Genomic DNA, 16995 nt, shown 5'->3' with positions numbered 1-16995 from the left:
GAAGATTAGAAAAATGCGCAGTCACAGAGAATAACCGCTTTGGACAAAACGTTACTTGGCGATTAATTGCAAATCATTCATAAATATAACACAACGCATTGGAGTAACTCAGTGGATCAGTCGGCATCTGTGGAAGGAATGGATTTGCGACGTTACGGATCAGGACCCTCCTTCAGCCTTAAGCCTAATCGGCAATGTTGCCGACAGAATCAAGAGTCAAGAGTCAAGAGTGTTTTATTGTCATATGTCCCAGTGAGAACAATGAAATTGTTACTTGCAGCAGCACAATAGAATATGTAAACATATTACACTGTTATCAATATAATCACAGAGAGAAATAAACGTTCAGTGTGTGTGTGTGTACATACATGTCCACCCATACACCGTCCGAAGAAGGGTCTCGACACGAAACGTCACCAGCGGAGTGACTCAAGCTTTTTGTGTCTATCTTCGGTTTAAAACAACATATGCAGTTATTTCCTACACACACACACGCACATACACGCACACACACACACACACATACACACACACGCACACACACACACACACACACACACACACACACATACACACATACACACACACGCACACACGCACACACGCACAGACAGACAGACATACAGCGCGGATTAACACTATCACACGCTAGGGACAATTTTCACATTCACCCAGTCAATTAACCAACATACCTGTACGTCTTTGGAAAGTGGGAGGAAACCGAAGATCTCGGAGAAAACCCACGCAGGTCACGGGGAGAACGTACAAACTCCAAACTACCGCTGCCCCACCGTGCCGACAGACAGACAGACAGACGGACGGACGGACGGGCGGGCGGGCGGCAGGCGGGCAGGCAGGCAGGCAGGCAGACAGACAGTTGTCGCTGGACCCGCATTGTTTTACTCAAGATGTCAGAATCTGCAGACTCTTATGTCTCCAAACTATCCCTGTTGCCACGCGGTTGATTATCCCTTTGGTTTAGTTAAGAGGGTGAACTTAATTTGGATGAAAACGGAAATTAGGAACCACGAGTTAGTTTAACGCAATCATTTTATTTATTCTAAAAGGTAAATGATCGCCATGAAGCGAATCAGCGTTTTCCGGCTAACAAAACATCGCACAAGTTAACTGTTAATCTTAACACTGGCTCCTGGAGAGTGCATTTGGTGGAATTTGAACAAGTGACATATTTTCTACAGTTGACGATCTTTTCTTCTTGAATCATTTAAAGTAATAACAAAACATGGAGAGACATTACATTGGATTTATGATGTTAGACGGGATATAAAAATCACGCTTCACATTGACACTTTGCATTTTCATCAGCGTTAATTCGAGGGTTCTCGTTTGTTTCAATGCTCCACTATCTGCCTCGATATTTACCAGCATGAGGACTGGATTACAGGGCATTCGCTGTGGTTGAACGGACTTGGATTGTATTCTCTCCAAAGCCACAGGTAGAGCGGAGTTCTGATATATAGTACACAGTATTTTTAGATGTAAACGTATGGTAGGCAGTTGAAATCTTTTTTTCCCCTCAGGGTGAAGGTAAAGGCGAAAGGGCATAACTTTAAGTGAAAGGGGAAACGTTTTGCAGGGAGGGTGGTTGGTGCCTTGAACGCGCTGCCACGTGTGGCGATGATAGGTCAACGAATAATGATATTGAAGAGGGTTTTAGATAGACACGTGGGTATGCAGGGGATGGATGATGTGCAAGCATTAGGTTAATTTATCTTCGCATCATGTTCAGCACCGACATTGTCAGCTGATGTGCTGGACTGTTCCATGTTCTGTGTCTCCGACATGAAAAATGCCCAGAAGAATCACCAAGCACTCGAGATCGCGCAATGGTCTCTTTAACAAACGCAATAAATCGAGAAATGAACTATTTGCCGAAAAGATCCCGTGTTCTGCATGGAATGAATATAGAAATAAACAAAAAGGCAATGCTACGGCGGTTATGGGAAATTTCAATATGCAGGTAGACTGGGAGAGTCAGGTTGGTACTGGACCCCAAGAAAGGAAATCTGTAGAGTGCCTCCGAGATGGATTCTTAGAGCAGCTTGGAGTGGAGCCTACCAGAGAAAAGGCAATTCTGGATTTAGTCTTATGAACCGGATTTGATAAGGGAACTCGTGGTAAATAAACCAAAGCGACCACAACGCGATAAGTTTTAATCTGCAATTTGAGAGGGATGAGGTGAAATCAGATGTGTCGCTATTGCAGCTGAGGAAAGGTGACTACAGAGGCAGGGCGGGAAGAGCTGACCAACGTTCACTGGACATGGACCCTAGCAGGGATGACGGTGGAACATCAATGGCAGGGATTTCTGGGAATGACCCGGAAGATGCAGGATCTTATTTCTAATTTTCTGCACGAAACTAATTTCCCCTAATAAATACCGATCGCCAATATGTGCATATCCGTTTTGCCTGCATCTCATCGTTCCAGTACTGGAGCAATCTGATGAGAAACGAATCGCAACATCTTATTCTCATAGAGGGAATCACATTTCTTCTTCGTGCATACATGAAACGCATTTTTAAATGAAAAATATCAAAACTATGATAGACACAACAAGCTAGAGTAACATAGCGAGTCCGACAGCATCTAACACGCGGATTACTCTGGTTTTGGTGTCTGTCTTCGGCTTAAACATCTGCAGATCCTTCCTACACTTCAAACCTATCATTACTCCAAAGACGTACAGGTATGTAGGTTAATTGGCTGGGTAAATGTAAAAATTGTCCCTAGTGGGTGTAGGATAATGTTAATGTACGGGGATCACTGGGCGGCACGGACTTGGAGGGCCGAAAAGGCCTGTTTCCGGCTGTATGTATATGATATGATATGATATTGCAGGGTTTCAATCTTTCTGATAGTTTCACTCGCATTGCAAAACTCGCGAGTTTGACAGTTTCGAGACGGTAACTTCTTTGTTTCCGTTTGCTTTTTCTGTGGTAGAATCACGAAGTCAACGAATAACAACTTCGAATTTACCTGGAATGCCAATGAGTGCGAGAATTGGATAGTAAATTTCCTCAATCTGTGGGATTATAGATCGCTCCATTTCGTTTACTGCTGAACGTTTCGATGTGATGACATATGATGAGATCTTTGCAATGGACACAAGTTGTACATTTGAGCACTGATACACGGGGTCAGAGCCGCTTCATTAATGTGCTGAAGCAGATGTTGCAAATTATACCTTCAGCACTTCTGCTTGAACACGTCGCCGAAACAGCTATTTTTATTCAATTCCTCAGAGGGAAAATATCCCTGTTTCGCAATCTCATGTAGCCATAGTAACCGTTAAGCCTTTAATCTCGCATTTTCTTTCCTCCTTAAAGTGAAATTTTTGAGTCTTGCAAAGATACAAATCAAACTTTTACTTATTTTCGACCTAATAACCGTACATAGATGGACACAATATATGCTTACTGATTATGTACTAACAAATATTTATAGAGGTGCGTGAATAGGATAGGCTGAGAGGGACATGGGCCAAATGCAGACGGGTGGGACTGGTGTGGATGGGGCATGTTGGTTGGAGCGGGCGAGTTGGGCCGTTGGGCCTGTTTCCACGTTGCATGAACCTATATCTCCAGGATTGAATTAGTTTCATTTAGATTCGGAGATACACAGCTATGTTTTTTTCCAGCGGATGAGCCTTTTTTTGAAGGTATTACAAAATGCTGGAGTAAATCAGCAGGTCAGGCAGCATCTAGGCGAGGGAATGGGTGACGTTTCGGTCGAGACCATTCTTCAGACTGATGTCAGGGGGCGGGACAAAGAAAGGATATAGATGGAGACAGGAAGACAGTGGGAGAGCCGGGAAAGCGGGGGGGGGGGGGGGCGGAAGAGAGAGACAGAGGAACTATCTAAAGTTGGAGAAGTCGATGTTCATACCACTGGGCTGCAAGCTGCCCAAGCGAAATATGAGGTGCTGTTCCTCGATTTCCTGTGGGCCTCACTGTGGCACTGGAAGAGGCCCATGACAGAAAGGTCAGACTGGGAGTGGGAGGGGGAGTTGAAGTGCTCGGCCACCGGGAGATCAGGTTGGTTAAGGCGGACTGAGCGAAGGTGTTGAGCGAAATGTTCGCCGAGCCTGCGTTTGGTCTCGCCGATGTAGAGAAATTGACATCTAGAGCAGCGGATACAATAGATGAGATTGGAGGAGGTGCACGTGAACCTCTGTCTCACCTGGAAAGACTGTTTGGGTCCTTGGATTGAGTTGAGGGGGGCGGCAAAGGGACAGGTGTTGCATCTCCTGTGGGTGCAGGGGAAAGTGCCCGGGGAATGGGTGGTTTGGGTGGGAAGGGACGAGTGGACCAGGGAGTTATGGAGGGAACGGTCTCTGCGGAACGCAGAAAAGGGAGGAGATGGAAAGATGGGCCCAGTAGTGGGGTCCCGTTGGAGGTGACGGAAATGTTGGAGGTTGATTTGTTGGATACGCTGGCTGATGGGGTGGATGGTGGGAACGAGGGGGATTCTGTCCTTGTTATGAATGGGGAGAGGAGGAGCAACAACTGAGCTGTGGGATGTAGAAGAGGCCCTAGTGAGAGCCTAATCTATAATGGAAGAGGGGAAGCCCCGTTTCCTGAAGAATGAGGACATCCCTGATGCCCTAGTGCGAAACACCTCATCCCGGGCGCAGATGCGGCATAGACGGAGGAATTGGGAGTAGGGGATAGACTTTTTGCAGGAGTCAGGGTGGAAAGAGGTGTAGTCCAGATAGCTGTGGGAGTCAGTGGGTTTGTAGTAGATGTCAATCACTAGCCAGTCTCCTGCGAAGGAGACGGTGAGGTCCAGAAATGGTAGGGAGATGTCGGAGATAGTCCAAGTAAATTTTGGAGCAGGATTGAAATTGGTGGTGAAATGAATGAAGTCAGTGAGTTGTGCATGGGTACAAGAGGTAGCACCAATGCAGTCGTCGATGTAGTGGAGGTAGAATTCGGAGATGGGGCCAGTGTATATCCGGAACAGGGATTGTTCGATGTACCAGACAAAGAGGCAGGCATAGCTAGGGCCCATGCGAGTGCCCTATGCCTCTGGTTTGGAGGAAGTGGGAGGAATCAAAGGAGAAGTTGTTAAGGGTAAGAACCAGCTCTGCTAGGCGGAGGAGAGTGTTAGTAGATGGGGATTGGCTGGTTTTACAGTCGACGGGAAAACGGAGAGCTTCAAGACCATCCTTGTGGGGGTGGAAATGTAGATTGACTGGACATCCATGGTAAAGATGAGGGAGTGGGGGCCTGGAAACCGGATGTTATCGAGGAGACGGAGAGCATTGAGGTGTCTTGGACGTAGGTGGGGAGGGATTTGACCAGGTTACCTAAATTGATGGACCAGGCGAGATATTCGGCACCCACCGGATTAACATAGAACATTGATTTATGTGGCCGTCAATTTGAATTGAAGGTTCACCCATCTCAAATTAAATGCATCATCGAAGGAGTTATAATTGATTCGTATTATTTTCACGATGGAGCTTTATTCTGCTACTTCTTTTTAATATTCCGACGAAATGCGAAGATCGTGAACCACACGTTTTAGCCGTGATTTATCCACGCCAGCCTGCCATCTGCGGACGCCCACCCATATCCTTTACTGGTCGATTGAAAAATAAAACGTTTGAACTTTCTTGTAAGCTCTCTAGGCCTAACCCAATCATTGTCTTGTTTGCTGAGAAAGAATTAATTATTTTTCACTATTGCAAAACGTTTCCACAATTGTAATGACTTCAATTATATATCCTCATCAGTCTCTTTTGTTCCAAATGCAATACATAGAAACATAGAAAATAGGAGGCCATTTGGCCCTTCGAGCCAGCACCGTCATTCATTGTGATCGTGGCTGATCGCCCCCAATCAATAACCCATGCCTGCCTTCTCCCCGTATCATTTGATTCTACTAGCCCCTATCTAACTCTCTCTTAAATCCATCCAGTGAATTGGCTTCCACTGCCTTCTGTGGCAAAGAATTCCACAAATTCACAACTCTCTGGGTGAAAAAGTTTTTTTCTCACCTCAGTTTTAAATGGCCTCCCCTTTATTCTAAGTCTGTGGCCGCTGGTTCTGGACTCGCCCAACATTGGGAAAATTTTCCTGCATCTAGCTTGTCCAGTCCATTTATAATTTTATATGTTTCTATAAGATTCCCTCTCATCCTTCTAAACTCCAGTGAATACAAGCCTAGTCTTTTCAATCTTTCCTCATATGACAGTCCCGCCATCACAGGGATCAATCTCGTGAACCTACTGCCTCAATTACAAGGATGTCCTTCCTCAAATTAGGAGAGCAAAACTGTACACAATACTCCAGATGTGGCCTTACCAGGGCCCTATACAACTGCAGAAGAACCTCTTTACTCCTATACTGAAATCCTCTTGTTATGAAGGCCAACATTCCATTAGCTTTCTTCACTGCCTGCTGTTCCTGCACGCCAACTTTCAGTGACTGGTGTACAACGACACCCAGGTCTCGTTGCACCTCCCCCTTACCTAACCTAACACCATTGAGATAATAATTTGCCTCCCTGTTTTTGCCGCCAAAGTGGATAACCTCACATGTATCTATATTATACTGCATCCGCTTTCAACAGTAATTTCTTGTCAATCGCTTCTGCGTTCCCTTTAGTGTTACCCAAGAAGACGCGGCGAATCACACGAAAGTGAACATTATAGATCTTGAGTAAACCAAGTGCGAGAAGAACTCACGAGTCGGGCAGCATTCGTGGAGGGAAATGGACAGACGATGTTTAAGTGCGGGAACATTCTTCTGCCTAATTCCAGAACAATGTATTTTTAAAGACTTCACAAAATCTACTTTATATTTTTGCGCCGTGGAGACGTTAAGAATTAGTAACGTACGCTGACATTATGAAAAAGCACAGAGTTTGCTTGTGTGTTGATGTTTAGGTTAATTTTCTGGTGACACTGAAGGAGAAAACGGCCGAGGACAACCCGTCGCTATCCCTCCCCCGTAACTTTCCGACAAGGTGTGTGTGCCGAGTGGGGAGCGGGGGTGGGGGGTGGGAGGGGGTTCGTGGGGGGAAGGGGGCGGGGGGAGGGGGGATTGGTGGGTGGGGCTGACTTGATCAAGGTGGCTGTGCTGGTAGGAGAGGTGGGTGCGCATTGATGTGGCGGTGGTAGGGAGGGATGTTACAAATAAAAGAGTAAAGATTAGCGAAAGTATTACTTTCAACTGGATAAATCAATGTGTATACCATTGGTTGGTAAGCTACCAGGGCCAATATAAGGTGTTGTTCTAGTTTGTGAGCGTACCCACTCTATCAATTGAAGAGAGGAAGGCCATGGGGAATAGCGTTAAATGGCTGGCAACCTGGAGCCTTAACGGACAAAATGTCTCCTTCATCTTTTCCCACGTCGCTTACCTTTCCGTTTTCTGCTCCTCCAGTTTCTACCGGCCCCGTAACCCTTATCTTTTCGCAATAAGCACGTCGTCCATGCCCGCTCGTACATTTCCTCATATTTCCCGTTTCTTGTTTCCCTACTCTCATTCCACCCATACTGCGGTATATTCACTTCATCCTCGTTTTTCCTTATCTGACGCCCTTTTCACGACATTTCAACTCGGGCCGTTGAGACCATCTGCACCCATCTGCCATTCACCCGTATCCAACTAACACACCTGTCTTTGCCCCCTCCCCAGCTCTCTTTTCCAACTGTTCCCTCCCGATTACATAAGAATGAAGAAGGTTCCGACCTCAATCGTCGTGACCTCACAGTTTACAAGTTCGTTTGTTGTCACGTGTACCGAGGTACAGAGAAAAGCTATTGTTGCGTTCTATCCAGTCAGCAGAAAGACAATACAGAATAACCTCCACCTCTACCCCCACTACATGATTGCCGATATTCATGTAGGAACAGAGTTGTTCCTGCACTTTGTGTATTGGTCAAGATTTTTGCATCTGCAGGTTCTCGCCTGCACTCACATATTAATCCGACATTAAACTTGGTAATTTAGCTTCGGGAAACAGCGCGGAAACAGGCCCTTGAGCCCACCGGGTCTGCTCAGACCAGCGACCCCCGCATATTAACATTATACTACTTGTAGCATAGGTGTGGGAGAAACCCGAAGATATCGGAGAAAACCCACGCGGTCACGGGGAGAACGTACAAACTCCGTGCAGACAGCACCCAAAGTCGGGATCGAACTCGGGTCTCCAGCGCTGCAACCGCTGTAATGCTGCAACTCTACCGCTGCGCCACCTTGCCGCCACTATTGTCCCCCCTTTTACACAATCTCTCCCAGATTATATTCCTCACCTCCACACAGAGGAGGTCACCATGCAACTCGTTATACTGGAGCTGTGAGGCAGTCGGTCTGCTAGCTGCTCCACTCCGCCTTCTAGACACATTGCGAGAGAATGAAATTAATCCAAGCAGTCATTTTACACAATCCTCTGAAGCATAAACCGCGAACGATGAACATTTAAAATACAAACAAATGGTACTGGAACACTCAGCTTCCCAGGCAGCATCTGTGGCGAAAGAAACAGGGGTAATGGACTTAATGTTTCACGGTGATGACTGAAAACCCGTTGAACATTCACAGAACTTCATGATTATAATTTCTAATTTAACGTAAAACCCATTTCTTAAGTACAGCATTGGGATTAAATAAAATAGTATAAATATGCCTCCATTACATTTATTTGATTGCCTATTTTCACAGACTAGGAGTAGCTTGAAACTCAACCAATATTTATCTAAAATAGTCGAACGTGTTCTTCTTCAGTGGCGTTTGATATCCGGACGCAAATTCGTGGGTGAGATGAAATTTAAAATGGGGAAAATGAGGCGAACGATGTGCAATTGGGCTTATATTTGCGTTATCGCTACGTCCAAACTCCTCTGGAAAATTTCCTCTTCCAGCTTTGTTGAAGGAACGGATAAATGGGTAATCGTAGTGCAGTTAAATACGTCTGCATTTCATTTGGATTTGAATATGAGGAGGCACCGCAATCTACAAGTGTCAGGTTTTTGAACCAGCCCGCACAATTGCAAGTAGCGCCATCATAGATGAGGCCCTTACTCGGGTCTCCTCGATATCCCGCAGCTCCGCACTTGCTCCTCCTCTCCCCAGCGGTAACAGGAACAGAGTCCCTCTAGTCCTCACCTTCCACCCCACCAGCCGTCGCATACAGCACCCAATCCACCGATATTTTCGCCACCTCCAACGGGATCCGGCCACAAGCCACACCTTCCAATCTCCACCCCTTTCCGCTTTCCGTACAGACTGTTCCCCCCGCAGCCCCTGGTCAACTCGCCCCTTCCCACCTAAATCACCCCCTCCCCAGGTACTTTCCCCTGCAACCGCAGGAAATGCAACACCTGTCCCTATACCCCCTCCCCCCCGCCCCCGACTCCGTCCAAGGACCCTGACAGCCTTTTCAGATGAGGCAAAGGTTCACTTGCTCTTCCTACAACCTCAAGTACTGTATCCGCTGTTGCAGGTGTGGAATCTTGGAAATCAGCGAGATCAAGCGCAGCCTCGGCGATCGTTTCGATGAACACCTCCGTTCAGTCCGTCGAGATCTACCTGAGCTCCCGGTTACTAAATACTTAAACTCCCGCTCCCATTCGCACACTGACCTTTCTGTCCTGTGTATCCTCCACTGTCAGAGTGAGGCCCAGCGGAAATTGGAGGAACAGCACTTCATATTTCGCTTGGGCAGCTTACACCCCAGCGGTATGAACATTTTCTTCTCTTACTTCAATTAACCCTTGCTTTCCCTTTCACTCCATCGCTCCCCCTTCTCAATTCTCCCACCAGTCTTACTGTCTCCGACCATATTTAATCTCTGCTTTCTTTTTACATTCTCCCAGCTAATAATGACCTATTCTACATGTTCTTTGATCTCCATTCCCTTTGTCCTGTTTTCACACCTTACACGTCCTTATACATGTATCTCCCTCTCCCCTGACAACAGTCTGAAGAAGGGTCTCGACCCGAAACCTCACTCATGTTCCGTCTCTCCAGAGATGCTGCCTGTCACGCTGAGTGACTGCAGCATTTTGTGTCTATCTTCTGCACGATCGTAATCCTACTTCCAAATCAGAGCACAACGATCTCCACCGTTCACGATCACGTACATAGTCTGAAGAATGGATTGGTCCAGAAACGTCACATTTGCTAGTTCTTCAGGGATGCTGCCCGACCCCTCTGTCACTCCAGCATTTGTGTACCATGGACTAGTTCTTTATGCTTGCAGTGCATTGAGAAAGTATTCAGACCCCTTCACCTTTTCCACATTTTGCTACGTTACAGCCTTATTTTAAAATGGATCAAATTCATTTTTTAATCATCAATCTACACACAATACCCTATAATAAAAAAAGCGAAAAGAGTTGTTTAGTAATTTTTGCAAAGTAACTAAAAAGAAATAACTGAAATACCACATTTACATTAGTATTCAGACCCTTTGCTATGACACTCAAAATCGTGCTTATGTTCATCCTGTTTCCATTGATTATCCTTGAGATGTTTCTACAGCTTGATTGGAGTCCACCAGAGGTAAATTAAATTGACTCGACATTATTTGGAAAGGCATACACCTGTCTATAAAAGGTCCCACATTTGACAGTGCATCTCAGAGCAAAAACCAAGCCATCAAGACGAATGAATTGTACGTAGACCTCCGCGACAGGATTGTGTCGAGACACAGATCTGGGTAAGGATGTGAAACAATGTTTGCCGCATTGCAGTTCCCGAAGAGCACAGTGGCCTCCGTCATTCTTAAATGGAAGAACTTTGGAACCACCAGGACTCGTCATAGAGCTGGCCGCCCGGCCAAACTGAGCAATCGGGGGAGAATGGGCTTGGACAATAGACAATGCACAATAGGTGCAGGAGGAGGCCATTCGGCCCTTAGAGCCAGCACCGCCATTCAATGTGATCATGGCTGATCATTCACAATCAGTACCCCGTTCCTGTCTTCTCCCCATACTCCCTCACTCCGCTATCTTTAAGTGCTCTATCCAGCTCTCGCTTGAAAGCATCCAGAGACTTGGCCCCACTGCCTTCTGAGGCAGAGAATTCCACAGATTTACAACTCTCTGACCGGAAAAGTTTTTCCTCATCTCCGTTCTAACTGACCAACCCCTTATTCTTAAACTGTGGGCCCTGGTTGTGGACTCCCCCAACATTGGGAACATGTTTCCTGCCTCTAACGTGTCCAATCCCTTAATAATCTTAAATGTTTCTTTAAGATCCCCTCTCATCCTTCTACGTTCCAGCGTATACAAGCAAAGTCGCTCCAGTTTTTCAACGTACGACAGTCCCGCCATTCCGGGAATTAACCTAGTGAACCTACGCTGCACGCCGTCAATAGCAAAAATGTTCTTCCTCCAATTTGGAGACCAAAACTGCACATAGTACTCCAGGTGCGGTCTCACTAGGGCCCTGTACAACTGCAGAACGACCTCTTTGCTCCTATATACAACTCATCTTGTCATAAAGGCCAACATGCCATTAGCTTTCTTCACTGCCTGTTGTGCCTGCATGCTAACTTTAAATGACAGATGAACAAGGACATCAAGATCTCTTTGCACTTCCCCAATTCCTAACTTGACACCATTCAGATAATAATCTGCCTTAGTGTTCTTACCACCAACATTTATTCACATTAAACTGCATCCGCCATGCATCTGCCCACTCACGCAACCTGTCCAAGTCACCCAGCATCCTTACAGCATCCTCCTCACAGTTCACACTGCCACCCAGCCTTGTGTCGTCCGCAAATTTTCAAATGTTAGTTTTAATCCCGCCATCTAAGTCATTAATGTATATTGTAAATAGCTGCGGTCCCAGCACCGAGCCTTGCGGTACCCCATTAGTCACTGCCTGCCATTCTGGAAGGGACCCGTTAATCCCTACTCTTTGTTTCCTGTCTGCCAACCAATTTTCTATCCATGTTCGCACCCTACCCCTAATACCATGTGCTCTAATCTTGCCCACTAATCTCCTATGTGGGAACTTATCAAAGGCTTTCTGAAAGTCCATGTACACAATATCCACTGGCTCTCCCTTGTCCATTTTCCTAGTTACATCCTCAAAAAATTCCAGAAGATTAGTCAGGTTTGAAGGCTTGACTCTGAGATAGGACGGGATAGGTCTTCGGAGCACACGATGCTGAATAGAGGTGTATAAAGTCATGAGGGGGATTAATTGGCGGAGTGCACAAATTATTGTACCCAGACTAAATTAATCAATAACCAGCATATTCAGATTTAATAGCGGGAAAGATTTAACAGGAACCCGAGCGGTAACCGTATTACACAGACGGCGGGGAATATATTTTGCAAGCTGCCAAAAGAGGTAGTTCACAGGTATTATTAAAAGAAAACCAGTTAAAAGACATTTGGATAGGTACATGGATAGGGGGCGTTTAGAGGGACGTGGACAAAACGCGGCCAGTTTGGACAAGTGTAGTTGAGAAAAGAGAGAGAGAAAAAAATATTGATTTGTCATGAAATAACTAACCATGTTCAAACTGAGATGAAACTGACGTCTGGGTTATCGATGCTTTTGGAAAGTTTGGGGTGAACCTATTTCCAATATGGTTTTGTTCCAGCTCTCACGTTAGATCAACAAAATCCGAACTGATCCTTGGTTTGTCAGCCGGATTTGAATTTTCTAGTTCATCTTGTTTTCCTTAGTAACGCTAGCACTCATCAATTTTAAGAATGCAGTGGATGGTCTTTATTAAGAGATTTGGCAAAGACAAGAGCTCAGGCAGGACACTTTAATCAAGCGGATTTACCATTTTGATCGGATATGCACAATTCTATTAAGCTGACAAAACCTGACTACATTTAATATATTTCAAATCACTTATGCGACTTTAAACTCCTTCAAGTAAACCACTTGTTATTAAGCAAGGAAAATGGTGGATCGAGTTGAAAACGCAGGCACATGTGCACATGTGTCACATGTAGACACATATGTCACATGTAGACACATGTGTCTACTTTAAATGGCAGCATTAATGCATTTCATCAATGGAAAGGCAGACTTTTTACCCATGACGTTAAATCCGCGAAACAGTTCAAAAACAATATTCTAATGATTACGCAACATTAAAATGTCACCAGAGATTTTGCTGGGATATAAATACGACACTATTCAGAAAGCAATTGCCAAGCACATCCATAGCAACATCACGTTAATCGTCGGGTCGCCGCAATGAATCAGCCGTTAATAACACAGATTAAATACGTGTATTATCCTATTCTTGCAATAATCGGTGTTCCTGGTAAGTTATTCCCTCCTTTTTTAAAGCATTGTTACTTTTGGCATTGTCATTGCTATGGACAGATCTCTCTCTCTCTCTCTCTCTCTCTCTCTCTCTCTCTCTCTCGTCCTCGGATTTCTATCTTCTGTAACTGAAGAGCAACGTAATAATTTTCACTTTATCTAATTGTATGGGAATCAGATAATCCAGCATGTGACGCCTTCGTCCGGTTTGTGGATTTCCATCTGAGTTTCTATCATCTGTTTCATTTTCTATTCCTGTTCGCGAAAGCCAAATTATGGGCATGTTCGCAAATGGAGTTTCCATAAGAGCTGTTCACTGCTGCTCGGACTTGTGGTTTGGCGATGCGATTACCCTGCTTTGGAGATCAGAGCCTCTTCGTTTTGTCGTCCACAAAGTGGCTAATTCGATCCTGTGTTGATGTCTTCAACTGGTCAGGTTTCATCAAGTTTCATGTCGTTAAACTGGACGTTAAATCTATGAATGCAGAATACCCTGTGCAACTTATAATATTAGCAAGGAAAAGGGCGAGATCCTGATAAAAAAGTAGGTTTGTAATTCCTCCTGTTGAACGAATTCATTGAGGGCAGCAATATCGCCGCATTTACTAACATGGGTAGCACAAATATTGGACAGGACTTATGTGTTGCTTAACATTCAACGTTATCCTCCCGATGAGCTAGTTGTGGCTGCTTCTGAATGCTGCCCGTGCAAGGGTCAACGATGACGTCCACCGAACAGAGAGGCTTGGATGGTTTGGCGTTGCAGGAAAATATTTTCAACAAGAATAAAAATATAAAACTTCCGATCGTTCACAACATTCAGTCATATTGTTAAGACACTCTGGGTTGAACGTATATACTTACCGCGTGTATTACTTTAGTATAGCGGGGGCTTGGTTTACTTTCATTCTCACACTTGCTGTTGACATATCTTTCTCTCTCTCTCTCTCTCTCTATCTCTCTCTCTCTCTCTCTCTCTCTCTCTCTCTCTCTCTCTCTCTCTCTCTCTCTCTCTCTCTCTCTCTCTCTCTCTCTCTCTCTCTCTCTCTCTCTCTCTCCCCCCTCTCTCTCACTCACTTTCTACTGTGTATTATTTCACTACTGAACCCACTCTTGAGCCAGCAGAGAGCAATTAAATGTTGAGGTAAAAATCAGGATTTGAAATGTAACCATCCCATGAGCTTTACGCCTGCCACTGAATTGAGAGCAGCACAATTTCTGCACGTTTAACGTCTCATCGCAAGGGTAACTCGCCACGACGGAAGCTAATACGGCAAATATCCAAACGCTCCCTCCAAGGCACGTATTTCCATTCTTAGGTAAGGAGACCAAAACTAGTTTGTGCTCTGGGCGTTGTCCCAACAAGTCCCTATACAATTCAATAAGACTACGTTTCTGCTCTGATTAAAGTCGTAATAGAGGCTAACAATTTGCTATGATTCTTTGTGAAAAAGGAATATGCCATTTAACCCCAAAAGTCCCAACGTGGTCCTCAGAACAATCAAACAATCTATCGTTTGTAGATGCAAACAAATATAAAATATTGTGGAGAGCATTCTCCTATTCCATGGATTTGCTATGAAACGCGGGAAAGTTACGAAATTTGTATATGATATCTTGACTATAAGTAGTATCCGACATTATACTTTAATAATCTACACATCGCTAATTAGGAATTCGGAGGATGAAACGGCAGCAAATGGAGTTTGGACTGGCTCGTCAAAAGAAACCTTCTCGCGGTTTAATCAGAGCAACACAATTATAACTGACTTTATTGAAATATAATTATTGGGCATATGGAAGTTCGTAGTTGTCCATCTTACTTAAACATCTGCACTTTGAACATCTGTTGTGAGAAACGAGGAAGTGGATCTGAAAATAAAACATTTTTCATACTTAGTTTTTTATTCTGCAAGTTCGAAGCAAAATTATTTGAGTGAAGTTAATACAAATTGCGGCAACGAGATTGGCTGTTGTTGTTCACAGATGAAAGGGAATTGTTAATTTCTTTTATTTTACCTTCTCGTTTTCAGCTAACATAATGACAATATACATCCTGTCGTGTGGAAAGTGTGGCCTTTCTAGATGCATCACGCGATATCTCGTGTGGATGGCAGCAGCTGACCTTATGGTTTTAATATTTGAAGCTATTCTTTATGAAATAAAAGAGGCATATTTTCCACATTCATTCCTTAATTACACTCCTATTTGTAGCCTTAACCTGGCCCTGCTTTATTTTTCTATTGATTGTTCCGTTTGGCTGACTGTCACTTTCACATTTGATCGACATATTGCTATATGTTCTCAGAATCTGCGAACAAGATACTGCACTCCAAAGATTGCATCAAGAGTTATAATAACAGTTTGTTGTTTGAGCATTTTACAAAATATTCCAGTCTACTTTATATATGATCCGCGTGAAATAATTGACAATGTACCGTGGTCCTGTTTTGTAAAAGCAAGCTTCTACACCTCACCGTTTTGGGCTGCATACTTATGGTTCGAAACCGTCTTAACACCATTCGCACCATTTGCGTTGATTCTCCTGCTCAATTCATTGACCATTAAACAAATCATCATGGCCAATAGAGTGAGGAGCAAACTCCGAGGAAAGAACAGTGAGAAGCTCCAGACTGACCAAGAGGTGGAGGACCGAAGGAAATCAATCATTCTACTGGCCGCAATATCTGGGAATTTTCTTCTGTTATGGGTGGTAATCTTTGCCTGCTTCATATGTGTACAGTTTACAGACACTCAGTTTATGGAAAGCGATTACAATGACTCTTTTACCGTTGCCGAAAAATTTGGATATATGTTAAGATGTTTAAGTACTTGCACAAACACTTTCATTTACGCGGTGTCCCAGAGAAAGTTCAGAGACGAAATAAAGAATGTGATCAAACGTCCTGTTGCATTCCTGGGCCACATATTGAAATAAAATATTTGTTCTGTAATGCTGCATACATTATAGCTATAACTATTGTAGTTGATTTCAGAAGCAGAAAGAGAAATCTGCAGAAATTATTTCGTGGAGCTTACTATCGAATTCTAAAAGCATCTTCGTGTTTCTAACGTTTAATCATATTGGATGCCACACAATATTTCGCACTTGAAATAAATAAAAAATGAGACCAGTATATCTGTTGCTTCGAAGCGTGAAACGCAACGCCACTTCAACATTCTTCAAAAGGACAGTAGAAATTCTCCTGTAAGCACCGTATATCGCCCGCTTTGTTCGACTAATTGTACTGGAGCTTGGTTTATTGCATAGCTGTGTAGCATTAACTTTTTAATCATATGGCATTACGTCCATTTCCAAACAATGCCAGTAACTTGGTGCATGTTTCTGTCATTGTAAAACATTTTAAATTCAATTATAAAGAATCATAACTACTTTTTAAGCATGGAAATAAAACAATAGTTGTAAATATACGGTGTGGACCTATTTAAGAAGGGCTGCACAAAAAACCTTGCGAACTGTAGATCAGCGAACCTAATATATGCGGTCAGCAAGTTACTAGCGGGGAATCTGAAGTATAAGGTATATGGATAGGGGGGTTATTAGGAGCTGTCACTATTCTTTTGTACGTGGGAGATTGTATCGTTAGAATTTGATTGAGTTTTTGGAAGACGTACTCCAGCAAGTAAAACATCCTTACACACAAGCCTCCAGCGAGAGAAAAAAACAACCTTACACACCACTGTCTGCTTCCTT

At 44.2% G+C, this 16995-nt stretch overlaps 1 protein-coding gene across 1 annotated transcript; it reads left to right on the top strand.

Annotated features, from left to right (window-relative positions):
- The first annotated feature begins 13622 nt into the window (after positions 1-13622).
- Positions 13623-16218, top strand: LOC144602988 (putative G-protein coupled receptor 139). Its single transcript, XM_078416112.1, has 2 exons — positions 13623-13775; positions 15274-16218. The coding sequence occupies exons 1-2, from the start codon at positions 13623-13625 to the stop codon at positions 16216-16218; spliced, it is 1098 nt and encodes a 365-aa protein (XP_078272238.1).
- The last annotated feature ends 777 nt before the right edge of the window (positions 16219-16995 follow it).

Source organism: Rhinoraja longicauda, chromosome 19 (assembly GCF_053455715.1).
Source record: "Rhinoraja longicauda isolate Sanriku21f chromosome 19, sRhiLon1.1, whole genome shotgun sequence".
Classification (NCBI taxonomy): domain Eukaryota; kingdom Metazoa; phylum Chordata; class Chondrichthyes; order Rajiformes; family Arhynchobatidae; genus Rhinoraja; species Rhinoraja longicauda.
Note: the sequence above shows the minus strand (reverse complement) of the source record. Positions and strands in the feature narration are given on the sequence as shown.

What these genes read in the sequence shown, in the direction of transcription:
- LOC144602988 (XM_078416112.1), top strand. Translation starts at nt 13,623, where the DNA reads ATGCGATTACCCTGCTTTGGAGATCAGAGCCTCTTCGTTTTGTCGTCC. An exon ending in CTATGAATGCAGAATACCCT is followed by an intron (nt 13,776 to 15,273) that starts GTGCAACTTATA and finishes CACAGATGAAAG; the next exon opens with GGAATTGTTAATTTCTTTTA.